General features: G+C 43.5%; 1 protein-coding gene across 7 annotated transcripts in view; it reads left to right on the top strand.

Moving 5' to 3' along the window:
- Positions 1-22,175, top strand: part of TP53INP1 (tumor protein p53 inducible nuclear protein 1) — a 22,645-nt gene extending 470 nt beyond the window's left edge. The window contains exons 2-6 of one of the 7 annotated variants that reach the window (XR_002826138.1): positions 6,815-7,068; positions 8,665-9,022; positions 11,681-11,718; positions 12,748-12,980; positions 21,145-21,836. Coding sequence is in view for 6 of the 7 variants with exons in the window: in XM_014467565.2 (XP_014323051.1) it covers positions 6,960-7,068; positions 8,665-9,022; positions 12,748-12,980; positions 21,145-21,425 (981 nt within the window). In the remaining variant the exon portion in view is untranslated. Of the gene's footprint in view, positions 1-4,669; positions 5,382-5,426; positions 5,905-6,814; positions 7,069-8,552; positions 9,023-11,680; positions 11,719-12,747; positions 17,460-21,144; positions 21,837-22,134 lie in introns of those variants that run through there. The other 6 variants (XM_023743618.1, XM_023743619.1, XM_023743621.1 and 3 more) reach the window with 6 other exon arrangements.
- The last annotated feature ends 4,172 nt before the right edge of the window (positions 22,176-26,347 follow it).

A 26,347-nucleotide genomic window follows, 5' to 3' on the forward strand; every position in this document is an offset into this window, starting at 1 on the left:
GACACTCAATTGAATCTTCACAAGACACAGCGCCACGGGTGAACCCTCTGTCTTCTCGGACGGGCCGGGGTTGCCCTCGGGGGCACCGGTGGGGCGGCGTCTCCCGGAACCCCGCGGCGGCCGCCGAAGTGTTCGAAGCGTCCGCCCCCTCTCTCGGTGGGCGGGTCCGTGGGCCGTGGCCTGCGGGTTCTGCGCATCACGGTTTGAGGTTGCACCTGTGCAAAGAGCGCTTCCCCATCGGGATTAAAATCCTGATCATTTTCATCCGCGCTGGTTGCGGGTTTGCGAGGCGCCCTACATGCTGGGTGCTTTATCTTGTGATTTTATGGGATAGGAAACCCGAGGCCCATTAAAAGGACAGTGTTTTCTCTTTCAGAGGCGGAGATGAATTTTAAGGGAGGCTTTCTTGTTTTCATTGGTATTACCCAATTATGTCTGCTCATTATCTCCTGTTAATTCCAATTTAAAGTAGATTAAGGAAGAACCCCTTTCCATCTGTAACTTGGAAGGACTTGCGCATGTTGCTAAAAGTAACACTTTTCTGAATACAAAGTAGTTTTGGGGAAAGGGTGGGGGGAAGTGACCTGTGGGGGTCAGTGAAGGGAAGTGATAAGGATCCTGACACTGCTCGGGAATTGAAATACATTTTTCATTGCAGATGTGAACAGCGCTTGGGAAGCTTTTGATTTTAAGTTGTGGCCACTGTAATTCTGAACTGGCAGCATGATTTTCAAAGGTCCTCGCCTGGAACAGGGTCTTACTAATTTCTATGACCAAGGTCTCTCTCTCTCTCTCTTTTTTCCCTTTTCATTCTATCTTTTGTTCTTCCCTGTGAGTGCTCCTTTATATTTCTTTGGGGAATGGCCCTACTTTCAAAGTTGAAGGTTAACAGGCTATGATTCACCACCTATGGCTGTCTTTGTCCACTGTCATTCAGCTTCCAGGCCAACACTGATGGGTCCCTGGGAGACTACCCCCCTCCCTGTAGCTAGAGGAATAAGGGTCAAAGTGGGACAAGCAACGACAACTTTCTTGCTTGAATTTCCTGAAGTTTAACATGGATTTTAAATTACTCAAATCAGCATGTTTATTTTTCTAAACTAGTGAGGGGGACAGGATGTAAAGAGAAAGATAATTTTGAGGCCGCTTTTCAATGAGGATATGTTAGTTTAGCCACCTGGTATTTCGAAACTGTCAAGAAGCCGCATCTGTACACAGAAGTTAGATCATCAAAGTTGTGGGATTTTTATTTTTTAATGTTGTTTTTGGAGCCGCCTACTGGCAGCCAAACCCAACTGAAAAGTGCTGTTCTCAAGTTCACAGAGCCAGAGCTGAGGCTGGGAGGAGCCTGAGAGATCCTGTGCAGAGAAAAGCAATGTAGGCTCGAATGCCAGCTCCACCCCTCATCGGCTCTGTCACTTTTAAGCAAGTTACCTAATTTCTGAGCCTCAGTTTTCTTAGTAGTACATTGGGACAGTAAGTACCTCAAGTCCCTGTCACATACCATCAGCACCCAGTAAATTGTAGCTCAGATTATTATAGAAACATTTTGCAGATAAAGACACTCAGACCCAAAGATGCTAAATTACTTGCTCACAGTCAACAACTGACAGGAACTGGTTAATATTTACCGGATACCTCCTATGTGCCAGGTGCTATTTTAAGTGGTTTACACTTAATCCTTACTAATCCCCATTTTGGAGGTAAGAAAACTGAGGCATAAAAAGTTAATAAATATCCTATTCAGGCAAGATGCAAGTAGCAGAGCCAAGATCAAACACAGCAGCTGACACCAGAGCCAGGCTGCCTGTAGGTTGGTGCCTTCTCAGGGAGAAGCTAACAAGCTCCTTCAGACTAGCAACCCCTTTCTCAAACTAGAATGCTCTTCCCAGAAGTATCCACTCAGCCACCTTTCTCTGCTCACAGAGCAGTTCTTCTCGTGTAATATGCAAAACATTGATGATGAAATGTTAAGTAACAGCAGGATACGAAACTGCTTTCACTAGACTATCACTAATGATAAAAAGAAACGTGTAGAAGGAAAGGCTAGCTAGACTCTAGCCTTTGCTCTAGCCCTAGAGCAAAATGTACCCTACACTAACAATGGCTGCAACAAGACATGGAATAATAACTCTTTTCTAAACTTTATATAATGTTATTTCATTCATTTTATAATGAAAAGGACGTTTTTTAAAGGGAGGTGTTTTGAGCCAAGGTGACAGGGACAAAGCTGCCTTGAAATGCTGGGGCCCCAACAGACACTTTGTTTTCTTTCTCCACTGGGGTGAGCCTGCTCAGCGGAGGCTGGTTAAGGCTGGTGCCCCCCAAAAAAGCAGCGCCACCCGCCTAGGCCTCTTGACTGAATTCGGAGCTGTATTTGTAAACCTGTCCTCTTGGGAATTTTCACTGTAGCTTTATCATTGCCCTAGAGTTGTGAATATCAGAAAGTCAGCGACATGTGGTGAGGAGTGAAGTCCCTCCTGCTTTGCTCTTTAGTTCCACATGGGACCAGCCCGGTGGAGAGCACTGTTCTGGTGGGAGCCAAGGTCTAGAGTGGCAGTGACTGGGTAGAGAGAGTCCCTGGGTCACCGGGAGGGTGGGCAAGACTCCGTTCTGTATCCTTCCCCTGGGATCCAACAGGTGTGTCACAGAAAAACCAGCAGTGACTCGAGAGATGAGGATGAGCCCCTCTTGCCTGGCTGTGCTCCTGAACACGGCGCACCCCAGCTTGGGTGCCCTTGCAGGGCCTGGGACACTTGGCAGCCGCCTCTGACTGCAGGAAAACAAAAGAAGATGGGCGTGTGCCACCCCGGAAAAGCTCCTCCGGACACAGACCCCTTTCCTGGGACAGGGTGGTGTGTGTTCAGGACAGGCTGTAGCCAGAAGGGGCAGTTTGCAGTTTGGGAACCCACAGCTGCCCAACCACAGTGACCCCAGCAATGTCTTCTGTCTTACAGCTGCCGTATGTCTGGTCTGGGTCCCATGTAGTTGGGGGACATGGAGTTCCCTTAGGATAAGCAAGGGTTCTCCTGTGGGTGTGTCCTCTGCCATCCCACCCCCTAACCTCATAATGTAAGAGAAATGGAGCAGAGATGTTTAAAATAACTTTTCCCCTCCTAGTTTATATATGCAAAACCTTTAGTTACACCAAAGCTTGTGATTGTCCATCTTTGGGATATGTGTCACACCACAGTAGGTCAGGCAGACTACATCTCCCACTTTTCTTCTAACTTGTACATGGAACATAAAGCTGAATTTGCATTCTCAGACTAGAGCTCCAGCCCTTACGATTTGGCCACGTGCTTTCCAGAAGGGTTTCGGGAAGACTGTTATGCAAGTGACACTTCCTGTTTACCTGTTTTCATATTTAATGGCTTAGGGTGATGGGTTGTGACTGCAAAAGTATTCAAATGTCATTGATTTGAAGACACATTCTTAGTACTACATAGTCATAATAGCATGCCAAACAATTGTAACAGTCCAGTTTGGATGTAAAACGTGAACCAGGAATCTCATGAGCTACAGATTCTAACTCATTTACAGCTAACGGTGATTGCTTTGGAAGTGAAGTGTCAGCCCTGGCTGGTGTTTCTCAGTGGTTAGAGTGCCGTGGGTTCAATTCCCAGTCAGGGCACATATCCAGGTTGCAGGTTCGATCCCGAGTCGGGGCACATGCGTGAGGCAACCGATCAGTGTTTCTCACATTGATGTTTCTCTCTACCCCATCCCTTCCTCTCTCTAGAATCAGTGAAAAACATCCTCTGGTGAGGATTTTTTTTTTTAAGTGAAATGTCAAAAGTCTGAAGTTATGGATTCAAGGCTCATGCTCATGAGAAAAAGAAGTGTCATTTAGTGAGGCACCTTTCATCCTCCCTAGGTGGTCCCATCCACTCTTATGGTTTCTGTCACCCACTCTGCGTTGACAACTCCCAAGTCTGTGCCCCCAGCCGAGGCTGTGCTCTTGAGCTCCAAAGCCCTATATTCAGTTGCCTACTAGACATCGCCAGGTGCATGCCGTGAGGTTTCCCAAATTCAGCCTGTCCAGAATGCGCAACCTGCACCTTATGCAGAATTCCTGTTCCGGTGAATGGTCTCACCATCCTCCCATTGGCCAAACCTGGGTCATCCTTGACTTTCCCCTCCCTTTAATTGCGTCGCCCCGTCCAGCCTGCGCTCAACTGTCCACCTGAATCCTAGACAGACTGAAGGTGCCTCCTTCTCACTCAGTGGCAGGTTTCCTTCTCCCCTTCCTCCATTCTTGATCGTCTATTGAAGGGGTTCTTCTTTCCCTGACCTCCTCCTGCATAGATCTGAGGGACAACCAGTACCTCTTCCATGGCATATATCACCTCTTCCATGGCATATATCACACCGACTGTTACACTCGCCATGGAGGGCTTTACTTACTACTGTCTTCCCTGCATGTAACACTCAATAAGTATTTGTAGAATAGTTGATAATTACTGAGAACTTTGTGCCAAATGCCTTGCCAAGAGGTTGCCTGCATTATCTCATTTCATTTTTTTGTATATATATTTTTTTACTGATTTCAGGAAGGGAGAGGGAAACATCAATGATGAGAAAGAACCATTGATCGGCCGCCTCCTAAATGTGCGCCCCCTACTGGGGATCAAGCCCGCAAACCTGGCATGCGCCCTGACCTTGAATCAAACCTTGAATCAAACTGTGACCTCCTGGTTCATAGGTTGATGCTCAACCACAGAGCCTCACTGGCCAGGCTGTTATCTCACTTTACTAGAGTAGGGTCAGGGATATCACCTTGGAGGTGGTGACTGGCAGAGTGGGGGGGACACCAAGAAGGTTGTCTTCAACTAGGATGAGAGTGGTGGAGGGAAGTAGGTGGGTTGAGCCACACATAGGCAGCTGGAGTCAAGAGCACTTGCTGACAGTTGGGAGGAGTGGAGGGATGGGGAACAGGGCGGGCGGCCAGGCGTAAAGGAAGCCAAGGGTAACTGTGGATGCTGCCGCTGCTCACTGAGCATGGGATGAAGGGCGGTGCCTACGTTTGTGGGGAAAATTAAAAGTTCTCTTTGGTGTTAGCTTTGATATGCTCTTCAGGTAACCAGGGAGACATGAATACATAAACCTGGAGTAAGATCAGACAAGGCTGGAGTTCCTCATTTAGAACTCACCAGAACTCCCTGAGCTGGACTGCTGCCAGTGGCAACAGTGTTAACTTCCCAACTCACAGGACGGAAGCCGCAGAGCCAGCACTGAGCCGGGCACACGGACCTCTGCTGCCCCTGCACAGTGGATGGCTGTTTCCACCTTCGTTTTCTACAGTGTCAGTTTTTCCATGCCAGCTGTAGGAATTGTGAAGCTTAAAGTGTGCAGTACTTGCCGATTTTACATGCAGTTAGGTATGTTTCTAGTCCGCACCAGAAATACAGAGCCAAGAGGAAATGAGCCAGGGGAAGATGAGGGCCTGGCATAGGGGGCACTATCGCTGGGTTCATTCGGCAGCTCCTGGGCAATTGACTATCATATTGCAAGACTGGTAGTATCTAGTTTTTGCTCCTCTACTTACAGAAAAGCAGTATTGCAGCTTGAAATTATTTAAATGTATAAATTTATAATAAAATAAATTCCAATTTATCCCTTATGGTAAAAGCAAAGGTGTGAAAAAGTCCTTCCCTCTTTTTTTTTTTTTTGCAAGTCTCCAATAGTGTTTTTACTCACAATGCTCTTACCTTATTAAAAAAATGAATTCTAGAATGAATTACCATTTTATTTACAAGAAACCGTTCCTAATTCGTATGATAAACAGTTAAATTTCCGTTTCGGATTTGATGCTGCACTAAGAGCTGAGACGACAAAAATGAATGGCATTGTCCCTGCCCTGAAGAAGCTGTCACTCTAGCCACAGAGGTCCACGTCCTGTGGGTGAGACAGTGCTCGCCACATCAGGACGGGCTGGGAGCGGGCGGCATGGGAACCTTCCAGGCCAGAGGCACAGCCTGAATTGGGCTGTGAAAGTAAATTCTACAAGCACTGAATCCATTCCGTTTTTGAAAATTTTTTATCTTTTAATTACAGTTTACATTCCGTATAGTTTCAGGTGTACATCAGAGTGGTTAGACAGTCATGTACTTTACAGTGTCCCCCACATAATTCAAGTACCAACCCGGTACTACACGTGGTTATTACAACATCATTGACTATATTCCCATAACTATTTTGTAGCTACCAAGTTGTACTTCTAAAACCCTTCAACTTTTTTACCCAGTCCCCCAACCCTCCTTCCCTCTGGCAACCATCAGTCTATTTTCTGTATCTATGCCAACTCTTTCCTTTTTATTTCACATTTTAAGATATTGAAAGGTGTTTGAGCACTCATTTATGTTTTGTAAATAATGGCTATTGCAGTTCTTACGTTTGGCTCTTGCAGGAAAGGAACAGCTGTAACTGAAGGCTAAGACATGTGATTTCTTCTAAGGGTGTATGTGTGCACTTTTATGTAATTTTCTTAATCCTCACCCAGGGATGTGTTTGGTTTTTTAATTGATTTTTAGAGAGAGAGAGGGAGGAATAGAGAGAGAGAGAGAAGAGAAGAGAGAAATGAATTGAAACATGAATCAGTTGCCTCCTGTACGCTCCCAGACTGGGGATGGAACCCACAACCTGGGTATGTGCCCTGACTGAAGTTTAACCTGTAACCTTTTGGTGCATGGGACAATGTTCCAACCAACTGAACCACCTGGTTAACCCTGTGTGTGCACTTCTGAAACGACATACACATATCATATAAAGAGATGCTGATCTGAAATAACCTTATTTTTCTGTTTTGTTTTAGGGATAATGACTCTCGTCCCCGCCTAAACTGAGGAAGCACCTTGTGCACTTTAATCTCCTGTCAGTGCCATCGGGCTGACTGAAGACAGGGTTTTGAAATCTCAGCTATAAAGACATCCAGCCAAAGTCTCAATCTTGCCTTAACAATGTTCCAGAGACTGAACAAAATGTTTGTGGGTGAAGGCAATACTTCCAACCAAGAACCAGAATTTAGTGAGAAGGAAGATGATGAATGGATTCTTGTAGACTTCATAGGTAAGGTATCTTCTGCCATTAATCATCAAGCAAAAGTGGAAACACTTGCATCTTAGTTTTTGCATAAGAAAATCAATAACTTTGAAGGTTCTTAAGACTTAATACAAATTTTTGTTTATTTACTTTTAAGAAATTGCAGAAATAGCCCGGCCAGTGTGGCTCAGTGGTTGAGTGTTGACCTATGAACCAGGAGGTCATAGTTCGATTCCTGGTCAGGGTACATGCCTGGGTTTCGGGCTTGATCCCCAGTAGGAGGTGTGCAAAAGGCAGCCGATCAATGATTCTCTCTCATCATTGAGGTTTCTCTCTCTCTCCCTCTCCCTTCCTCTCTGAAATCAATAAAAACATAATATTTTTTAAGTTGCAGAAACATCCTGTGCTAGGTGATCAGTTAATGAAATTGATTGACATTAGATGTTCCAGTTTTGCAATTCTTACACCCTGATCAAATCAGGGGCACTTAAAAAATGTTTTTATTTCTTTTCGAGAGAGAGGAAGGAAAGGTGATAGAAACATCAGTCCTACGTGCCCCCAACTGGGGACTGGGCCAGCAACCTGGGCATGTGCCCTAGCCAGGAATCGAACCTGTAATCTCTTGGTTCATGGTTGAAACTCAACCATTGAGCCACACTGGCTGGGCAAATCAGGAGCACTTTAATAGAAAACCCTCAGACTAGATAAGCAAAAACCATATGGCTGGTTACATGTTTACTCAGTAGAACAGAAATAGTCTGAAAACCTTCCTGCAAAGCCAACATAATCCACCCCATACAGTGATACACCACACATACACAGTGCTCAGAAATTATTTTATAGTCTATGAGTGAACAGAAATGATTTTGTTTCTGACCTAAATAAAGGAAGGAAGCCTGGTTGGTGTGGCTCAGTTGGTCAAGCATCGTCCCATGCACCAAGAGGTTGCAGGTTCAATTCCTGGTGAGGGCACATAACTGGGTTTCGGGCTTGATCCCCAGGGCGGGGGGCGGGTGGGGTGTGTGTGTGCAAGAGGCAGGCCATTGATGTTTCTATTTCTCACTCCCTCTTCCTTCCTCTCTAAAATCAATAAAAACATATTTTTTTAAAAAGAAAAGAATGTGCCCTGGCCGGCATAGCTCATTTGGTTAGGTAGCGGTTCTCAACCTGTGGGTCGTGACCATTGGAAAACACATATAGCATATCAGATATTTACATTCCGATTCATAACAGGAGCAAAATTACAGGTATGAAGTAGCAATGAAAATAATTTTATGGTTGGGGGTCACCACAACATGAGGAGCTGTATTAAAGGGTCAAGGCATTAGGAAGGTTGAGAACCACTGGGTTAGAGCATCATCCCAATATGCCATTGTTGCAGGTTCGGTCCCTCATCGGGGCACATGCAAGAATCAACCAATGTAGGCATAAATAAGTGGAACAACTAATTGATGTTTCTCTCCCTGTCTCTCTAAAATCAATAAAAATAAATTTAAAAAAATAAAATGAAGGAATGTGAGCATCAGCTAATAGAATCGCTCTCCTTTTTCTGTTCTCTGACGTGATATCGTTGTGACACTCATCCTCCTGTGGGATTTCAACGGCATGTGGATTCCGGTCTAGACACTTGCACTGGGTTGTCGGCAGCAGAAGACGAGGATGAAGACATCATTGAAGAGTCACCTAACGAACATCCTTCAGTCTTTTCCTGTTTACCTGCATCTCTTGAGTGCTTGGCTGATACAAGTGATTCCTGCTTCCTCCAGTTTGAGTCCTGTCCGATGGAAGAGAGCTGGTTCATCACCCCTCCGCCGTGTTTTACCGCAGGAGGATTAACCACTCTCAAGGTGGAAACCAGCCCTCTGGAGAACCTGCTCATCGAACACCCCAGCATGTCTGTGTACGCCGTGCATAACTCCTGCCCTGGTCTCCACGAGGCCAGCTGCGGGGCTGACGAACTTCACAACGCCAGCGGCCCCAGGTACGTCCTAAGTATTTGCTTCTCTCCACAGGCATTCTGGTTAGCATTTTATTTATTTTTACTACAATCCAAAGCTAAGTTTTTAGAAGGCACAAGAGTAATTTTGTTAGAGATTTATGGAAGTATGTGCATAGTGCACAAGGCAGCTGATGGTATAAAAAACTTGTTCAATTTAGATTTTTTTAAAAAGTTGTATCTCCTCTTAATCAGTTTTTTCATTGTCTTCAATGCACATGTTAACATTTCTGACCTAAATAAACATGTATTAATTTTGCAGAAAGCTGACATGTTGAATAATTTTCAGTAGTAAGCACTTAAGGGAAGAGGATGATTTTGTAGGAATGACATTCAAATATAAGATATCATGGGGGAAAAAGAAAAAAAATTGTAGCATGCTCCAGTTATACAATGGAGAGCCGTTCCATTTATATTAATGGAGCATGGAAAGAAAAGACTGGCATTTCTGCTTAGAATCTAACCCTGGCACTGTACAGCGGATTATTTGAGGGTAGCAAATTTGACAAGAATATTATGTCTTAAAATAAAACTTCTTCTCCTCCAAGTAGTCCTAGCGAGGTCAAATGGCTCTTAACCTTGAAAACCTGAGATATCTTAGGCATGAAGTAAAATGGTTGTTTTACTAAAACATTTTGCTCAGAGTTGTTTTCTGCCTCAGAGAGGAAAGATTTCATACCCAGTGTTTTGTTGATACATGGGTGGGAAGCCGAGTGGTCTGACAGGCCATTTCAATGCCAGGTGGGTTGAGGGCCTAGAGAGGTTCAAGCAGAGTGCCTGGTCAGTGACGTTTGGTATGTTCCAGAGCAAACTTACAGACATTTTGTGGCCTTTATCCAGGGGATATATTCAGATGACTCCTCCCATAAAATAAAGTTCATGGCAGTTAATTAGCTCCAAGCCTGGCTTGTCCATGATGTACATTGGTGGAAGGTTCCCTGTGGTGGTAAAGTACAGCGAGGACGCTGCCACTGCCTTAATTCCCTTAACACCTGGCAAGGGCAGGTGAACTTGATTCTTTGGAGCAGTTCAGAGTATTCCTGTAGTTAGTGTTGTCCTCCTCAGGGCCTCTTTTGGATCGTCCAAGCTCTGACTCTGCAAACTAGACCACTGTGTATATCTTCTATTTCCTGTTTGCCAAATATAAACAAAGCCCAGACAGCTCATTAATTTGTTAACTTTACCAGAGTTTGCTGTACTCTTAAGTCTCGATATTGTAGATTATCTTGAAGGAAGATAAACATATGCTTGTACCAGATTGAAAAACAATTTGCTTATATAGTTATCTAGGCTTTCTACTAGGTAAGATCTTTGATGGGAAATGTGACTTTAACTGGCACTTAATTCAGCGCCATAAATTTATTAAGAGGTCAGTGTTTCAGGCATTCCAACAAAAATTTATAATTTTTTTGGAGGTAATACTGATTTAACTGTGTCATACTTTATTCAAATTAATTTCTTCAGTTCTTAAAAATTCTTCCTGATTCTGATTTCACCTTTGAGAAATTCCATTCAAGAATTTAGCATGAATAGTCACTTTAAACTTACTGTCATTTGTATATATACCCTTCAGTATTTTAAAGTATGTGTCTGTATGTATGAGTATATTATATATAAGTATATATACACATATATTCAGCAGCTTTGTAAATAACATTATCACAGAAGCAGTACATATGTATTGCAGAAAATAGAAAATGCCAATGTGCAGAAATTGGAAATGACACTCTTCCTACCCCAAGATGAATACTGCTGCGATCCCAGGGCATAGCCTTCCAGATTGTTTTTCCTGTATGTCCTTGTGCGCCCGTGCACACACATATACCCCATTTTTAACCTACATGGGATCGAGCTGCATATGCTGTTTTATAATCTGCTTCTTCAGGCAATGATCTCCACCTATTTTTTTTTTTAGTAAAATTTCATTGCATCTGCTACAAAAACCATGCTCAGATTTCCTCATGGAGCCCAGAGCATTTCGTCCAGTTTGTACAAAGCAGCATCCGGTGCAGGCCTGGCACTGCATTTGGTGTGTGTTTGTAGTTCTGCAGCAGTGAGACTGTCATTTCTTCTATCTTGTTTTTGTGTCTTTTTATACTTTAATAATGACACATAGGGAAGTTAAGTATGTACTTTTCCATATGTAACAGTTCAAAAAAACACATTTAACTTTATATCAATTCTTTCTGAACATGAAGTACTGCAAGTTATTATAATAACTAAAATATTTCTTAATATCCTTATTTTTGGATTTGAAATTCTTGTAAGGCCTACTAAATCAAGATAGAAATTAGGTGTTACCAAAATTAGGAGAATGGCTATGTAATAATTATTTGTATTGTCTGAGCAGGAAATAAATCATGTTTTTCAAAAGTTAGATCATTTCCATTCTATTTATCCTTGAAGATATTAGTACAAAGCACATAAAAGCAAGGTGCTTTATAATTACAGATGAGCTTCAGAGTGTGTGTTGTATTGTGTTTTAACCTTTACAAATACTGTAATCTTAAGTAATATATGTGCCTTTCATGACCCATAGTAAACCAGTTAAAATATAGAAAAGTTGACTTCATTCTAACAGTAAAATTAAATAGCATTTTAAATCTTACTAGTGATTTAATAGCTCACCATTTAACATTGTAGGGCCAGGAAAAGCTGCTTATAAGACTCACTGGCACAGAGTAAGTACCTTCGCTTTGGGCCTGTGTGACATGTGTTATCAGCCTGAGCAGGAGGTTAAGGACTCCAGGTGCCACCTTTTAAGAACCAGTCTTCCTTTTAGCTTCTCTTTATTAGTTTCTTAATGGGACCTGCTTCAATTATGTTTTTTAAAAAACTATATTAAAAAAAGAACAGTGTTTCCCTCTAGTTATTACAAACAGTATAACTGCCTTTCCTGTGTAAAATATCCCTTAAAAATCTTAAAACTCTTCAATGTAGTTTAGATATATCCTATTTCATTAGCTTTTAATATAGAAAACATAATAATCATATGGTTTATAGCCAAGGGTCTTTATAATACTGTTAGGCAAATATTGTTCCAAAATGTGCCCTTTTTGATATAAATAATAAGTGGCTGCTCCTTGCTAGGAAGGTGTTGAGTAGATTTTCCCTGTGCGTATTTCTGTTAAATACAGTGTAAACCTTGTGTCCCAGAACATTGTACTTATCTGTGAAGGCGCTTTGCCACAGGACCTCAGTATTCACCTGCTTCGTAACCATGTCCTCCACAGTGAAGTCTGTGTTAGAATCCTGGTTAGTTAATCATTGTGACCTTAACACATCTCAGTGCCTTGGATTTCTGTTCAGTAAAACTTAGAAATTAAAATATTTTCCTGTTAAGATCATGGCAAGAATTAAAATACAGAATATTTGCAAAATAGTTGGTAAATGCAGATATTCAGTAAATGTTAGTTTCCCTCCTAGAAAAGCATATGCAAATGCGTTTGCTTTGCAATTGAAATTTATTCAAAGTGTAAAGCACTTTTTATTTTTAAAAAATCTACCTAATTAACCACCTGTCAATTATATGGCATATTTCTATTAAAAGTTGGCTGCTTTCTACCACTGTCAGTCAGAATGATCACAAAATATAAACTTGTCTGTCAGCCACGAGACACTAAGTTCTCATTCAACCATGAATTAGTGTGGCAAATGGCATTGCTGACATACTCTGTTATATAATCCATGCCCATTTGTTTCTGTTTCAGAGTGGAAGCTCAAAATGAAGTGGGGCAGCACATTCACTGCTATGTTGCAGCTGTTGCTGCTCATGCAGCTTTTCTGGAACAACCCAAGAGTTTTCGCCCCTCCCAGTGGATAAAAGAACACAGTGAAAGACAGGCTCTGAACAGAAATAGCCTTCGTCGCCAAAATCTTACCAGGGATTGCCACTCCCGGCAGGTCAAGCACAGTGGCTGGGCTGTCCACCAGCCCTGCCCACGTCAGTACAATTACTAAGAATTTCAAGTGTGGTTGGTTGGCTTCTCTTGGTTTGTACATATGTGTGTGGATGTGTGTGTTTGGATGTGAAGTCTCTATAGCCACTTGGTGACCAATCACATAGTCGTTTTATTAGTGCGTTTAGACACTATCTTGAAAACCAGATTTACATGCTGTGTATCACATAATGCCTTGCTCTTAACATTTACTTTTTGGTAAATTTTTTCAGAATATTTTTGGAAACATATCAATACAATTACAGTGTTTGGTGATGTCTTTAAATCTATTAAAATGTACATGAATTAGCATTTTAAAGACATTTCTTCTCAAGTATGAGAATAGGCATCTTTCAATTTCATTTTATTTTGTATTACTTAATCAATCTTTTGAGTAAGCAAAAATTTATTCTCAGGGTCAGCCATACACTTTATTGACCAGTACTTGATAATCTTTTCTGTATATAACGAATACATTTTTACACACTAACATGAGCATTAACAGGTTATAGTTGCCATAGTTATAATGGAATTATGGCTGAATTGTCTTTTGAAAGAAAACTTGATATATTTCTCTGTGTGTGGTGTTTTGTTGTTTTTTCCAGATTAGCCATGCAGTTCATTTTGGAATTCAGGTACATTAAGTGTCAGTGAACAGTGCATTCAGTAATTCCGCGTGACTGTGACGTGGTACAGACATTGACAGGTATCGTGGGGCGAGAGCACTTGTCTCACATGCAGAGGGATTAGAGTGGACCTGTGAAGTTGCAATTGGAAAACGTGTGTCCGTAACTAACCCGATAGTGCACTATTTAAGTTGTTTGGATTCTTTCCTGCCAGCTCTGCCCAATCACCACCTCACATCAGCTGTAAATTGAGAAGTCCTTGTCCAGGCACTTGAGTGATTTCAGTTATACCTGCCCACGGGGACAGCGATAGGCTTTGTATTCCTGGTGCCGTGGCAGGCGAGGGAAGGGGAGTTCTTGGGGTATCTTCTCATGGTGTCCAAGTGAAGAGCGACAGGTTGGCTTCCTTCAGTTTTCATCCTTTGTTTTCAGTCTGGCTTCAGGCAGAATCTTTAACCACTTGGGCTTGTTTCCTCCGCCAAAAGGGGAGCGGTCAGTTCCCTCCCTGGCGGTTGATCTGAAGTGGGTTGTACACACCGGTCTTGTGTGAGATTCCAAGGGCCTCTCTATGAATCTAGTGACGGGGTGGGGCCCGTGGCAGTTTTTCTGCCACAGCTGTTCTTCAGTGTTGGTGCTGATGAGGCCGGAGTGCAGCGTTCGATGCCCAGGGAGGCCAGTTAACTCAACACGGAGATCTCTTTTTCTTACCGCTAGCCGGTCACTTTATTTCTCAGCAGTTGTGATGGGTTCTGCTGAGCCATCCACACTCACTACTTTCTTCTGAAATTAAGTTAAGCACACATTTACAATCCAGAGCACATTCTGCTGACGGACAGGAGTATTGCCTTCAAAATTAAATAGCTTCTTTTCCCATCTCTTCTGCAAACCTAATTAAATAAGTACACGTCTCTACAATGTTTCGAGGAAAAAGCAGCATATAGTTATGTGAAGTATTACTCTATTTCTCAGGAACCCTGCAGCGCTCACTGCGGGGAGCCATGGGAGCTTTTTCTCCAGTGAAGAGCTGTGCTCTTTTCTGACCAGACTGGGACTGTGGGGTCAGAAACGGTCAAGTCGTGCAGCCGATGGTGGCGTGAGGTGGTTCTTCCACTGGCGTTGATGAAGGGCCAGGAATGTCTCTAGAGCAAGAATCTAGAGCCCCTTCTCTCCTTTCCCCTTTCCATTTCAACGACCCCTTTATTTATTTGTTTTCTAATAGGGGCCAAGTCTGTCAAGTTTTGTCAAACTGAGCTAGAAGTTATTTGTTACTATTTGTGTTTACCTGAGTTGGGAGATAAGGTAGTTTTCATGAGGGTGTGTATGTTTTCACATCATGTCTGTTATAGGGCCATATATTGGTAACTTGAAAATAGACCAGCTAAATGTTTTCTTGATGTAAGCCTCTGAATACGTGGGCATCTCTTCATATATTACATGCAAGTTGTTAGTACCTCACGAGCTATAGAAGTTCAGCCTTGAGAATTTATTTGGTAGCATGAACAGATTTCTATATAAAACTGAGTGGCCCTTTTTTATTTTTTCCGATTTCCTGATACCTTAAACACATTTACATCTCTATCAGTTATTGCCTTTTTGTTTTCCTTATCTGGACCTTTTTGTTATGCTTTGTTCCTGGAAGACAAATGATTTTAGTCTTTGGGATATTTTTTCAGGGTAAGGGCTACCACACCATCTGTGATATATTGTGGTTTTTGTCTAAAATTGGCACATATAAGAATTGAAGAAACTAGTTCCATCATTCAGTTGAGGTTCTTGGTCATTAGATGTTTGTTAGGCATCTATTGTGTACAAGATACACCAGTAATGACGTTGACAAGTTAAGTATTCTTTGAAACACGGCCAAAATACAATTTATTATAAATAAATTATTATTTTTGCTGTTGTAAATATTAGTGGTTTACAATGTGCTTTAATGCATATTTCTTAAAAATTCACACAGTGAGAAATAAGACACCTTTGAATTGAGTGCTCTGACTGTTTATAAACTGATAATATAGAATGTTACTTGGAAAAAGTCTGGAATATGTGGTATACACAGCAGTGCTTATGAATGAGTTACTTAGTTTTTATAACCACGTTTCTCAAAGTTTGTGTTTTTGTTAATAAAACATTTTATAATGTATATCCTATGTTTATTACTTCTTCCTTTGCTAATTGGATTACATACTGCACTGAAAGTTGAAAATCAGCCATCCATTATCTTCTGTGGCAATGCATTTATATTGCTGGCTGAGTGGGGAATTTTTTACAGAAGGTGCAAAGTGTTTGAATTTCTGACTTCCTATTCCTTTTTTTAACATTAATTTTCAGTTCATTTTTCCAGTTTCCATGCAAACTGCTCCTTTTTACATGCCTTCTCTGTTGTGTCAGTACTTTGATTCTAGTAAGAAGACAATTTACTTAAAACTTGAGAGGGCCATTCAGCATTGCCTATTGTTTTTACTTCTCAGATCTGTGTAGCACACTGGTTGGTAACCTTCACATCTTCATTGAATCTGTCTTTGCTATTTCTCTTCCTCCTCAAGGACATGTATTGTCTTTTATATTTTTAGAAGAAAAGAGCAAAGAAGAGTATCTTATCCTCATTTTCTTTGAGTTGGAAACAAACAAAAATGAAGGACTCCAACTAGAAGATAGACACTTAAACTTAGATTAATGGAGACAGTTTAAGCGTTTCCAAGTATTAGTTTTTTTGTTTTTAGAATCAGTTAAGAGACTGCTCCTTGTACTGGAGATACTAGCATATGTTTGTAATGTTACCTTAAAGTTATCTTAAAACTATCTTATTTTATACGGCCCACACATAGATTAAATTCTTTTAAAAGGGGGGCTACTATCATGGATGTTTCACTGCCAGGTTGATGGATAAGTGGCATCCGTATCTACTTATTGTAATGCTTAAAGTTTTATTTAAAATGCTTTATTTAGAAAACCAACATAATGTTTGGTGTCAGCCTTGCCATGTACCAATTTCACTTGAAATTTGACACCAATCACAGTGGTTTAGGGTGGAGAAAAAGGTACTGGAAAGCAAACCGATAAGGATATATTTTTCTATTTGCAACAGTACCCTTTATGTGGGAGAAGTTACTGTTCAGAGGAAGGCAGCTTACATGGATGATGTTTTGTATATTATTGAGAATTTTCCTTACTTTATAAAAGTGTGTAATTGTTAAATGCCCAGTTTTGCTCTATATTTGCCTGAAGTTTTAGTATTCGTTTTCTGGATGGACTTCTGAAACCCAGTACTTGGGGAGATTAGATGTGTATGTTTCCAGGTTTGTTGTGTGTGAGTGGTTTTGCTTGCTTTTTGGTTGTATTTTCCTCCAGAGGTTTGGAACTTTAATCAATAATTCTGTGTATGTTATTTAAAGAAAGTGGCTTTGTTTTTTTATTTCTCAAGTAAAATTGTGAACACATTTGCTTTTCAAGGGCAGGGCATCAGTTATAGAAACTGAAGAGTATTGTAGATTGCACTATGTGCCTTCTTGATGTGTTTCTGGACACACAACTTTTTCAACAACTTGAAATCTAAAAAAGGGACATTTGGTTAGGTTGTATACTGTACATCAATCTATGCATAAATGGCAGCTTGTTTTCTTGAGCCACTGTCTAAATTTTTCTGTTTTTATAGAAATTTTTTATACTGATTAGTTCATAGCTGGTCAGTTTTATACACAGACTAAACAATACAGCACTTTGCCAAAAATAAGTGTAGCATTGCTTAAAAATTGTGTATTAACACCAGTTCTTTGTAATTGGGTTCAATGGTGCATTTTGCACCACCTGGAGTTATGGTTCTTAATCTGTCAGTAAATAAAATGTCCTTTAACTTCATATTTGTCAGATTTTCTGTGTGTTTTTTTTTCTTCATGGTTGTTAGTCTTAAAACTAGGTATATCTTAAAATATTTGCTGTTGAGTTTTACTTGTCCAAAAGATGTATTTAATATACACTCTAAAAACATGTGTAAAATTAGTATATTATACTAAAATTAATATATTAAAATAACCACTGTGTATGAATTTGAAGGTAACTCCCAGCCAGTACTTTTTCCCTCCAACCAATCGGTGAAAAAACAAACTAACAAAAAACAACACACCCACAAATATAGGACTTAATACATTGGTTTTTAGACTTTTCCAAGCTAGCTTAGTGAATTCTCAATGGCTCTTTTCCAACAGAAAGGCAGACCCAATCTTTAAAAACATTTTAGGGGCATGGACAGACCCCAGGTCCATTAATGCCCCCTATTGTGTGGCTCTACTTTAATCAGGCCAGTAAACATGAGAATGGTTGACTAGGAAGCTCAAAGAATAAGTTCCGTGTTAAGGAGTCCCTGGGGGAAGATCAGCACTCTAGAACCATAACCTACTTCAAGGGAGATTTTCTATCATCTCTCCGCTGAGATAACAATAATATATGGGCAGAGGGGAGGAGGGGTTCACCCCAAAGATTAAAATAAGGTCATTGCCCTAACCGGTTTGGCTCAGTGGATAGAGCGTCGGCCTGCGGACTGAAAGGTCCCAGGTTCGATTCCGGTCAAGGGCATGTACCTGGGTTGCGGGCACATCCCCAGTAGGGGGTGTGCAGGAGGCAGCTGATCGATGTTTCTCTCTCATCGATGTTTCTAACTCTCCCTCTCCCTTCCTCTCTGTAAAAAATCAATAAAATATATTTAAAAAATAATAATAAGGTCATGGAGGTTGACTTGGGGTCTGCATGGCTGTTTCCGCTCTAGACAGCTAAAGCAGATTGCCCCTGTACGAGGTAGAGAACAAGGTAAGCAGACTCCTTTCTCATCTGAATCGGTGCCAGACTGAGTATTTACGTAGTGTATTAAGGTTCTGTTTAACTCAGAAAATTGCCAGGAGAAACCTGGGATGGTGTCTTCAGAAAATCTGACACATGATCAAAGCAAATTATAACTGACAGAGAGCACCTGTACAGTAGGTTGCACAACCTGATCCGTGTTGAGCCTCACAGTCAGCCAGCCTGGGGGTCAATATCCCACCCACGAATGGGCTAACAGCATCAAGACCCAGTTACAACAGGAGGGCCCACATAACCCACACAAGGGACATCCCTAGAGCACCCAGCTCAGGAGATCAAGGAGACTGCACACTGGGTCCCACAAGGCACCTGCTACATAAGGCCACGAAGACTGGGAGTCATAGCAGTTCTACCTAATACATAAAAACAAACACAAAGAGACAGGCCCCAAATGAAAGAACAGGAGAAATCTCTAGAAAAAGAGCTAAATGAAATGGAGGCAAGCAATGTATCAGATACAGAGTTCAAAGTAATGGTTCTAAGGATGCTCAAATATCTTAGTACTATAACAGCATGAAAAACAACATAGAAACCATGAAAAAGAACCAGTTGGAAATGAAGAATACCATATCTGACATCAAGAATATACTGGCAGGGCCTGGCTGGTGTGGCTCAGTGGTTGAGCATCGACCCATGAACCAGGAGGTTGTGGTTCGATTCCCAGTCAAGGCACATGTCCTGGTTCCAGGCTCAATCCCCAGTAGGGGGCGTGCAGGAGGCAGCTAATCGATGATTCTCATCATTGATGTTTCTATCTCTCTCTCTTCCTCTCTGAAATCAATTTAAAAAATATAAAGCAGAGGATCAATCACCGATTTGGAGGACAAGGTAGAAAAAAAAGAGTAGTGAAAAAAAAGAATTAAAAAGAATGAGGATAGTATAAGGTAACTTTGGGGCAACATGAAATGTAACATCTGCATCATAGGGGTACCAGAAGGAGGAGAGAGAGAGCAAAGATTGAGAACCTATGTGAATAATGACCCAAACTTCCCTAACTTGGTGAAGAAAAAAACATAAGTCCAGGAAGTTCAGAGAGTCCCAACCAAACAAGATGCACCCAAAGAGGCCCACACCAGACATCATAATTAAAATGGCAAAGGTTAAAGATAAAGAGAATCCTAAAAGCCACAAGAGAAAAGCAGTTAATTACCTGAAAGGGAGTTTGCAGAGACCAGTGATGGCGAACCTATGACACGTGTGTCAGAGGTGACATGCGAACTCATTTTTTTGGTTGATTTTTCTTTGTTAAATGGCATTTAAATATATAAAACAAATATCAAAAATATAAGTCTTTGTTTTACTATGGTTGCAAATATCAAAAAATTTCTATATGTGACACGGCACCAGAGTTAATTTAGGGTTTTTCAAAATGCTGACACGCCGAGCTCAAAAGTCTAGCCATCACTGGCATAGACTGTCAGCTGATTTCGCAACAGAAAGATTTCAGGTCGCAAGGTGGGCATCCTCCGAGGGGTCCCAGACTGCAAGAGGGCATAGGCCAGGCTGAGGGACTCCCCCCACCCCCATGCACAAATTTTTGTGCACCAGGCCTCTAGTTCAGAAATAAGAGTTGTAACTCAACACCCAACCAAAAGCACTGGAGGAAAACCATCCAGGCAAAGGCCCCGTCAGACAAAAGTCTGAAAAGGAGCAGCAACACTCCCCTGCAGACGACAAAAACTCACCAGAGAACTGTGGCCACAAAGCAGAAGGACATTTTAACACAACATCCTATTGTAAACTTAAAAAAAATATACCGAGGCAGTGGCGGCTGTGCAGGAAGCTGACAAAGCAGAACCAAAGAACTCAAGGAAGCAATGGTCAGGCAACAAAGCGGACAGGGAACAGGACGCGGAACAGGAACGGGGAGGTTTAGAAAATAAGTATAAAAAAATACAGAAACACTTCAGAAACAACAACAAATAACGAAACACAAGAGAGGAGACACCACTGTAAGGGACTCTGGAATATATAAAGAACAGAAATAAACGGGAAGGAGATAAAAATTAATAAAAATCATTAGGGAGGGAGAGAGAAGATGAGCAAAAGAAATCGTACAAATGTAAAGTTAGTGTCCCTGAAGAAAAAACCCAAAGCCATGAAACAGAACAAATATTTTAAAATATAGCTCCATTTTAAGTAGGGTTTGCAATCCCAGTTTGCAATCTCCTACTCACAATTGCGATCACAGACCTAATTCAGGAACGAGGTGGGAAGGAAGGCTGGGCTGAGGTCACCGAGAGCAGGTCAGAGGTGCTGTCTGCCCCACCCTCCTCCCTGGGGTGTCTAAGGAGCTTCCCCTGAGCTGTGGCAGCCACAAGGGAGGCTCAGAAGTGAGGGTTCATCCCAGGCTCCATTACCTACGGAAGTGGGGGCCAGAGGCCAAGTGAATAAATGAAATAGACAAGTTTGCAATCAGAGAACCAAAAACTTGAGAGAGTTATACAATGAACATGTGTCCACCAACCAACTTGAGAATTTTTTTTTAAACGTGAGAATCTGAACATTTCACCATATTTGCTTCAGATGCTTTTAAGGAAATACAACTTTACTGATACAGTTGAAGCCCATTGTGAATCCCTCAGATCCCATTCATCCCCTCACCACCTGAAGCTACCACTGTCCTGACACTGATCTTTTTGTTTGTTTGTTAATCCTCATCCGAGGACATTTTTCCATTGATTTTTAGAAAGAGTGGAAGGGAAGGGGAGAGCCACTCCTCCTTGCATCTGCCCCGTTCCAGGGAGGGACACCGGGCATCCAGCTGCTCACCTCGGAGTGGTCCCTGTCCCATACGTCTCATCCATCAGTGCACCTTCAGCTCTGCCTTCAACATACAGGCTGAAAGCAGCCACTTCTCACCAGCCCCAGCCCCCCATCCTGTCCAGGCTCCCTGGGTCGCACGGGTCTACTAACTGCTCTCCACACAGCCACACGATGATCGATGTCGATCATGGATCCATCGGTTAAAGCGCTCCCTCCCGGCCTCTCCTACTCTCTCCCGTTCACCACATTCCAGCCATACTGACCTCCTTGCTCATCAGATACGCCAAGGCCCCCTGGACTGGCCCTTCCCCGCCTGGAATGCTCTTCCTCCTGTGAACCTGTGTGGCCTGCCCCCCTGCACAGCTCTCTGCTCAGATGTCAGGGGAGGGGCGTCCCTGCACTCCCTCTAGGCCAGCACCTCCCAGCACACCCCCAAGCTGCTTTCCTGTGTCCTCTTCCTTCTTATCACGAGCCTACAACACCTTTATTTGTCTCCTGTGCCCCTCCCACTAGAACCAAGCTCTGAGGGGACAGGAGTCTTTGTTTGTTTCACTCGGTGCTCTGGCGTGTGCACCCGAAATGACTAAGTGAACTAAATAAAATGTCACCTCGCCCCGACCGGTTTGGCTCAGTGGATACAGCGTCGGCCTGCGGACTCAAGGGTCCTGGGTTTGAATCCAGTCAAGGGCATGTACCTTGGTTGCAGGCACATCCCCAGTAGGGGGCGTGCAGGAGGCAGCTGATAGATGTTTCTCTCTCATCGATGTTTCTAACTCTCTATCCCTCTCCCTTCCTCTCTGTAAAAACTCAATAAAATATATATTTTTTAAAAAATGTCACCTCCTCTGAGTCCTCCCAGCCCATGCAGCTAAAGCAGTGCCCTCCACCATATGGCCTTCCTGTCTCTCCACAGCGCCTCGGAAGGGGACAGTGATGTGAAACACATTTATTCTCCGGCCCCACCTCATGGTCTGGTGGACACGGCCCGTTTCTGCCCGGCCCAGACCAGGCTGACCGACCGGGCGCCTCCGGTCTATTTCAACCTCTACCAGGGCCTCGGATTTCCAAAACGGCCCTGTCGTCCCTGCTCTTTGTCCACACGGTGCAGTATCACAAACCCTGAGGGAGCCGGGCCGGCCAGGGCCAGGGCCAGGGTGTGCTCTAGCGCTCACACACAAGATGCCCGCCATCGGACGTGCCTCCTGCCCCTCCCTCCTGGCCATGAGCAGCCCTGGCAGGCCGGGCACTCCCTGCTAGACTCCGGGGGAGTCCAGAGGCCGGGACCTGCTCTGACTCCAGGGGGAGCACTCAGCTGGGACCTGCTGAGCCCTCTGCAAAGCTGGTGCCAGCTGCAAAGCTCTTCAAGGAAGTGTTCCCTGGAGTCAGTGAGCACGCCCCTGCCTGGGGAGGACAGGGGTAGAGGCCGCCTGGTGGGGGAGGGAGCCGTGGGGGAGGGAGGTGTAGAAGGAAGAGCCCCATCCCAGCTCAGGGCAGGGCAGGGCTGCTCTCTAGAGGAGGTGGTGTTAGTAGAGTGTTACTGGAGAGATGGGAGTCAGCTGGGGGGAGCGTGCGCGGCGCAGGTGCAAAGGTCCCTGCGAGAAGGGCAGGTGTGTGGAAACTGCACGCAGGTGGACTTCCTGGGTGCAAGGGCTTGTGGGTTAGGCCGGGGTTTGGCCTCTAACCCACGGTGATCCATAGCAGGGCAGTGGCCGCGGGGCAGGTCTGCGCTTTAGAAATTCCAGCGAGCCCTGGCAATGCATTTCATCGGGAGGCAGATTAGAGGGGGCAACACGGGTCAGGAAAACCAGTTAGGAGATGACTGCACGACCTGAAGGAAGACTGGAGTCCTGAACGAAGGCAGAGGGGAAAGAGGGCTCATCTGGAGATAACACGGTGACCGGAGGCTACAGGGCTGCCGTAGTCAGACTCCACCATGGGTCTTGGGCAGGTTATGCCTCAGCTTCCTCATCTGTAAAGTGGGGATGACAGTACTAGCACCTGTCTCAGTGCTGGTGGATTATAGAAGGTACAAGCTTCGAGTAGAGCTTAGCACGTCACCTTACTCAGGACGTGCTAGCTATAATTACGGAGCTCAGAAAAAAGAAGAAAGGGCCTTGGCCAGTTGCTCAGTGGTTAGAGTGTCAGCCTGGGGACTGGGGTCATGGGTTCAATTCCTGGTCAAGGGCAGGTACCTCCGTTGGAGGGCGTGTGCAGGAGGCAACCAATTGATGTCTCTCTCTCAAGTCAATGTTTCTCTCTCCCTCTCCCTCCCTTCTATTCTCTCTAAAAATCAATGGGAAAAAGATATCCTCAGGTAAAGATTAAAAAAAAAAAAAAAAAGGACTAAGGTGACTTCCAGCATTCTAGTTTGGAAACCAGATCTGCCATTCTGTGGACCTCTGGGGATCCCAAAGACTCTTTCCGGGCGACACAAAGTCAAAACTATTTTCACAATAAAATTAAGACAACTGTTCTTTTTCAGTGTTGACGTTGCTGTGATCATGCAAATGCAACCACTGGTGCCCTGGCATAAACCAAGGTGGTGGCTGCACACTCTACCAGTAGCCACTGTATCACCACTGACCATTAAGGAAAAAAAAAAAAAGCCAGTTTACTGAAAAATGTTTCTGATGAGTAGTTCAGTGTTAAAATTTGGAAGAACTTTTTTAATAGAAATATTTTGGCTTAAGATGGATAATAAGCAAGTTTAATCAAATTTCTAAACATCTCCTATGCAGAAGAATTCCAAATAAATTCTGTAGCTATTTCACCCTAGAGGAGGAGCGAATTCCCCACTCCTTGGGTGTGGGCTGCACTGTGACTTCCTTCCAAAGAGTAGAGCCTGGAGAGAGGAGGGAGCCAACTTCACCATGGAGACGCCTGGCAAACACGTCCAGGTGGCCAAGGCCAGCACCCACAGTCATAAACCATGCTGAGAGTCTGTAACCTTGACATGAAGTGATAAAAACGGCACTTTACCTCTGTAAAACCACGAGAAAAACATCAAATTCCCATAGGAAGGCACCCTACAAAATCCTTGACCAGCCCCTCCAAACTGTCACGGACATCAGACACAAGGAAAAGCCTGAGAAACTGTCCCAGCCAAGAGGAACCTTAAGGAAACATGGCTTCTAAGGGGGGTGGTGTCTGGGTCCTGTAGCAGTAAAAAGGCGAGAGGAAAACTGAGGAAGTCTGAACTAAGTAAGGACTTGGTTTAATAATGCATCACCATTGTTCCACCTGGCAGTCAATGCAGCCCTTAAGGTGAGATGTCAATAATGGGGGAACTGTGGGAAGGGGCAGCGGCGGGTGGAGGGGTGTATGGGAGCTCTGTTCTGCATGCTCCATTTCTCTGAAACTCTAAAACTTTTCTAAACCCCCCCCACCAGTTTATTCATTAAAAAACCCCAACATTAATTGGGAATAATTCTACCATCCGCCACTCTAACCATGGAGAACGAAAAGTTTCATAATGGGATATGCCATGCGTCATTCAGTTCAGCAGCTACCGAGGTCTGACTGTGTCTGCCTCTGAACGGCTGGGCCCTGGCTATAGAAAGATGACCAACGGAGGCCCAAGGCCTCGCTGGAAATAGACATTTTACAAGGTAATTCTTGTCCTTGTGAGGTGAGCGTAACTGCAGAGGAGGGGACCTGGGAAGGCTTCACAGAGGAGGTGACAATGCACGGAAGCAAAGAAATAAGTGGGTTAGCCCTCATTTAAAAAAAAAACAAAACCTGTGCCTCTCAGAATGTTCCGGGTTCCCTCCCCCTTTTCTTCTGAAAGCGAAAGCACAGTGGAGACCAATAGCTGCTTTACCATGTGTGTTGACTTTGCATGTACAGTAGGGAAGTATATACTTTAGAAAATGCCCAAATGTCTAAAATGATTACAAGTACTATATAGGAATCTCATACATTTCAAAGTAAGTGAATTTTTTTTTTTATTGCTAAAAGTATTACAAAGGGTATTACATATGTGTCCTTCCCCCCCCCCCCCTTGACAATCCCCTGGCCTCCCTTACCCCCAATGTCTTATGTCCATTGGTTATGCTCATATGAGAATGAATTTTTAAAGGGGGTGATTGGTAAAAGAAGGAGCTAAACATGAACATATAAAAACATGAAACAAAGATAACGTTGAATGATGATGCCTAAAATAGAGACCCAAAAGGATGGCTACATGAACACAATCCTGAGAAACTGCAGTTTTATAACTCACCTTTCTGTTTTATTCAGGACCCTTCAAATTACTTCTTAATTTCTATGGGTATAAACGAGGAACGGGAAGGGCAGGAGAGCCAGGAGCTAGCACTGCGCATGCTCCGTGGCAGCTACGTATGCAAGACAGTCTCTATGTACATTATGAAATGCCAACTTTAAAGCAACCCTTGAAACAAGCTGTTTTATCTTTTCTGGAGAAAACCCTCGCTCAGAGAAACCCGGTACCTTGCAGCGGAGCAGGATGGTAACCTCAGGCAACTGACAGGTAAGCCCATGACCTGTTCAGTCTCGCTTGACCCCTGACCAGGTACATGCAAATGGCAGAAGTCACTCTGTTTTGTGGGTGTTTCTAACTTCTCCTTTCCTAAAGGTTCGCCCTCTTCACTTCATAGTCAAGGGCATGGACCAAAGTACACCTCTAATGCCTGTTTTCAAGTAATGGACTAGCTAGCCCGGTGCCGGGCACCCAGTACTCCAAGGTTAACCCTACAAATGTTAACCGACATCGCTGGTGTTCGGTGCATTGGGATGGTCGAATCCACGCCCAGGTTACAGGCTCTGCTCACGTTCGGGGGGAGACCCCCCTTTTCTTAGTAACGTCAGGCTGTGAGATGTCTTTACAGGTTTACACCGCGACCGCGACGGCGCATGGAGGCACCCCCTCCCCGGGCGGGAGAGCCATCGCAAGCATTACAACCGCTAGGCCGTTTCTTGGGACCGACGAGATCCTGGGTCCCTTCTGGTTCTGCCTGGGCAAGACTCTTCCTCCTTCCGCACGTGTAAATTTGGGACAAAAACACTCACTTTGCCAGCGTCACGAGGCTGTTGTCGGACACGAAAGAGAAAGCGGGGAAACGGGATCCGGTGGCCCCAAAGGCCAAGAGCGCTCATCATCTCTAGGC

Source organism: Myotis lucifugus, unplaced genomic scaffold (assembly GCF_000147115.1).
Source record: "Myotis lucifugus unplaced genomic scaffold, Myoluc2.0 scaffold_403, whole genome shotgun sequence".
NCBI lineage: Eukaryota > Metazoa > Chordata > Mammalia > Chiroptera > Vespertilionidae > Myotis > Myotis lucifugus.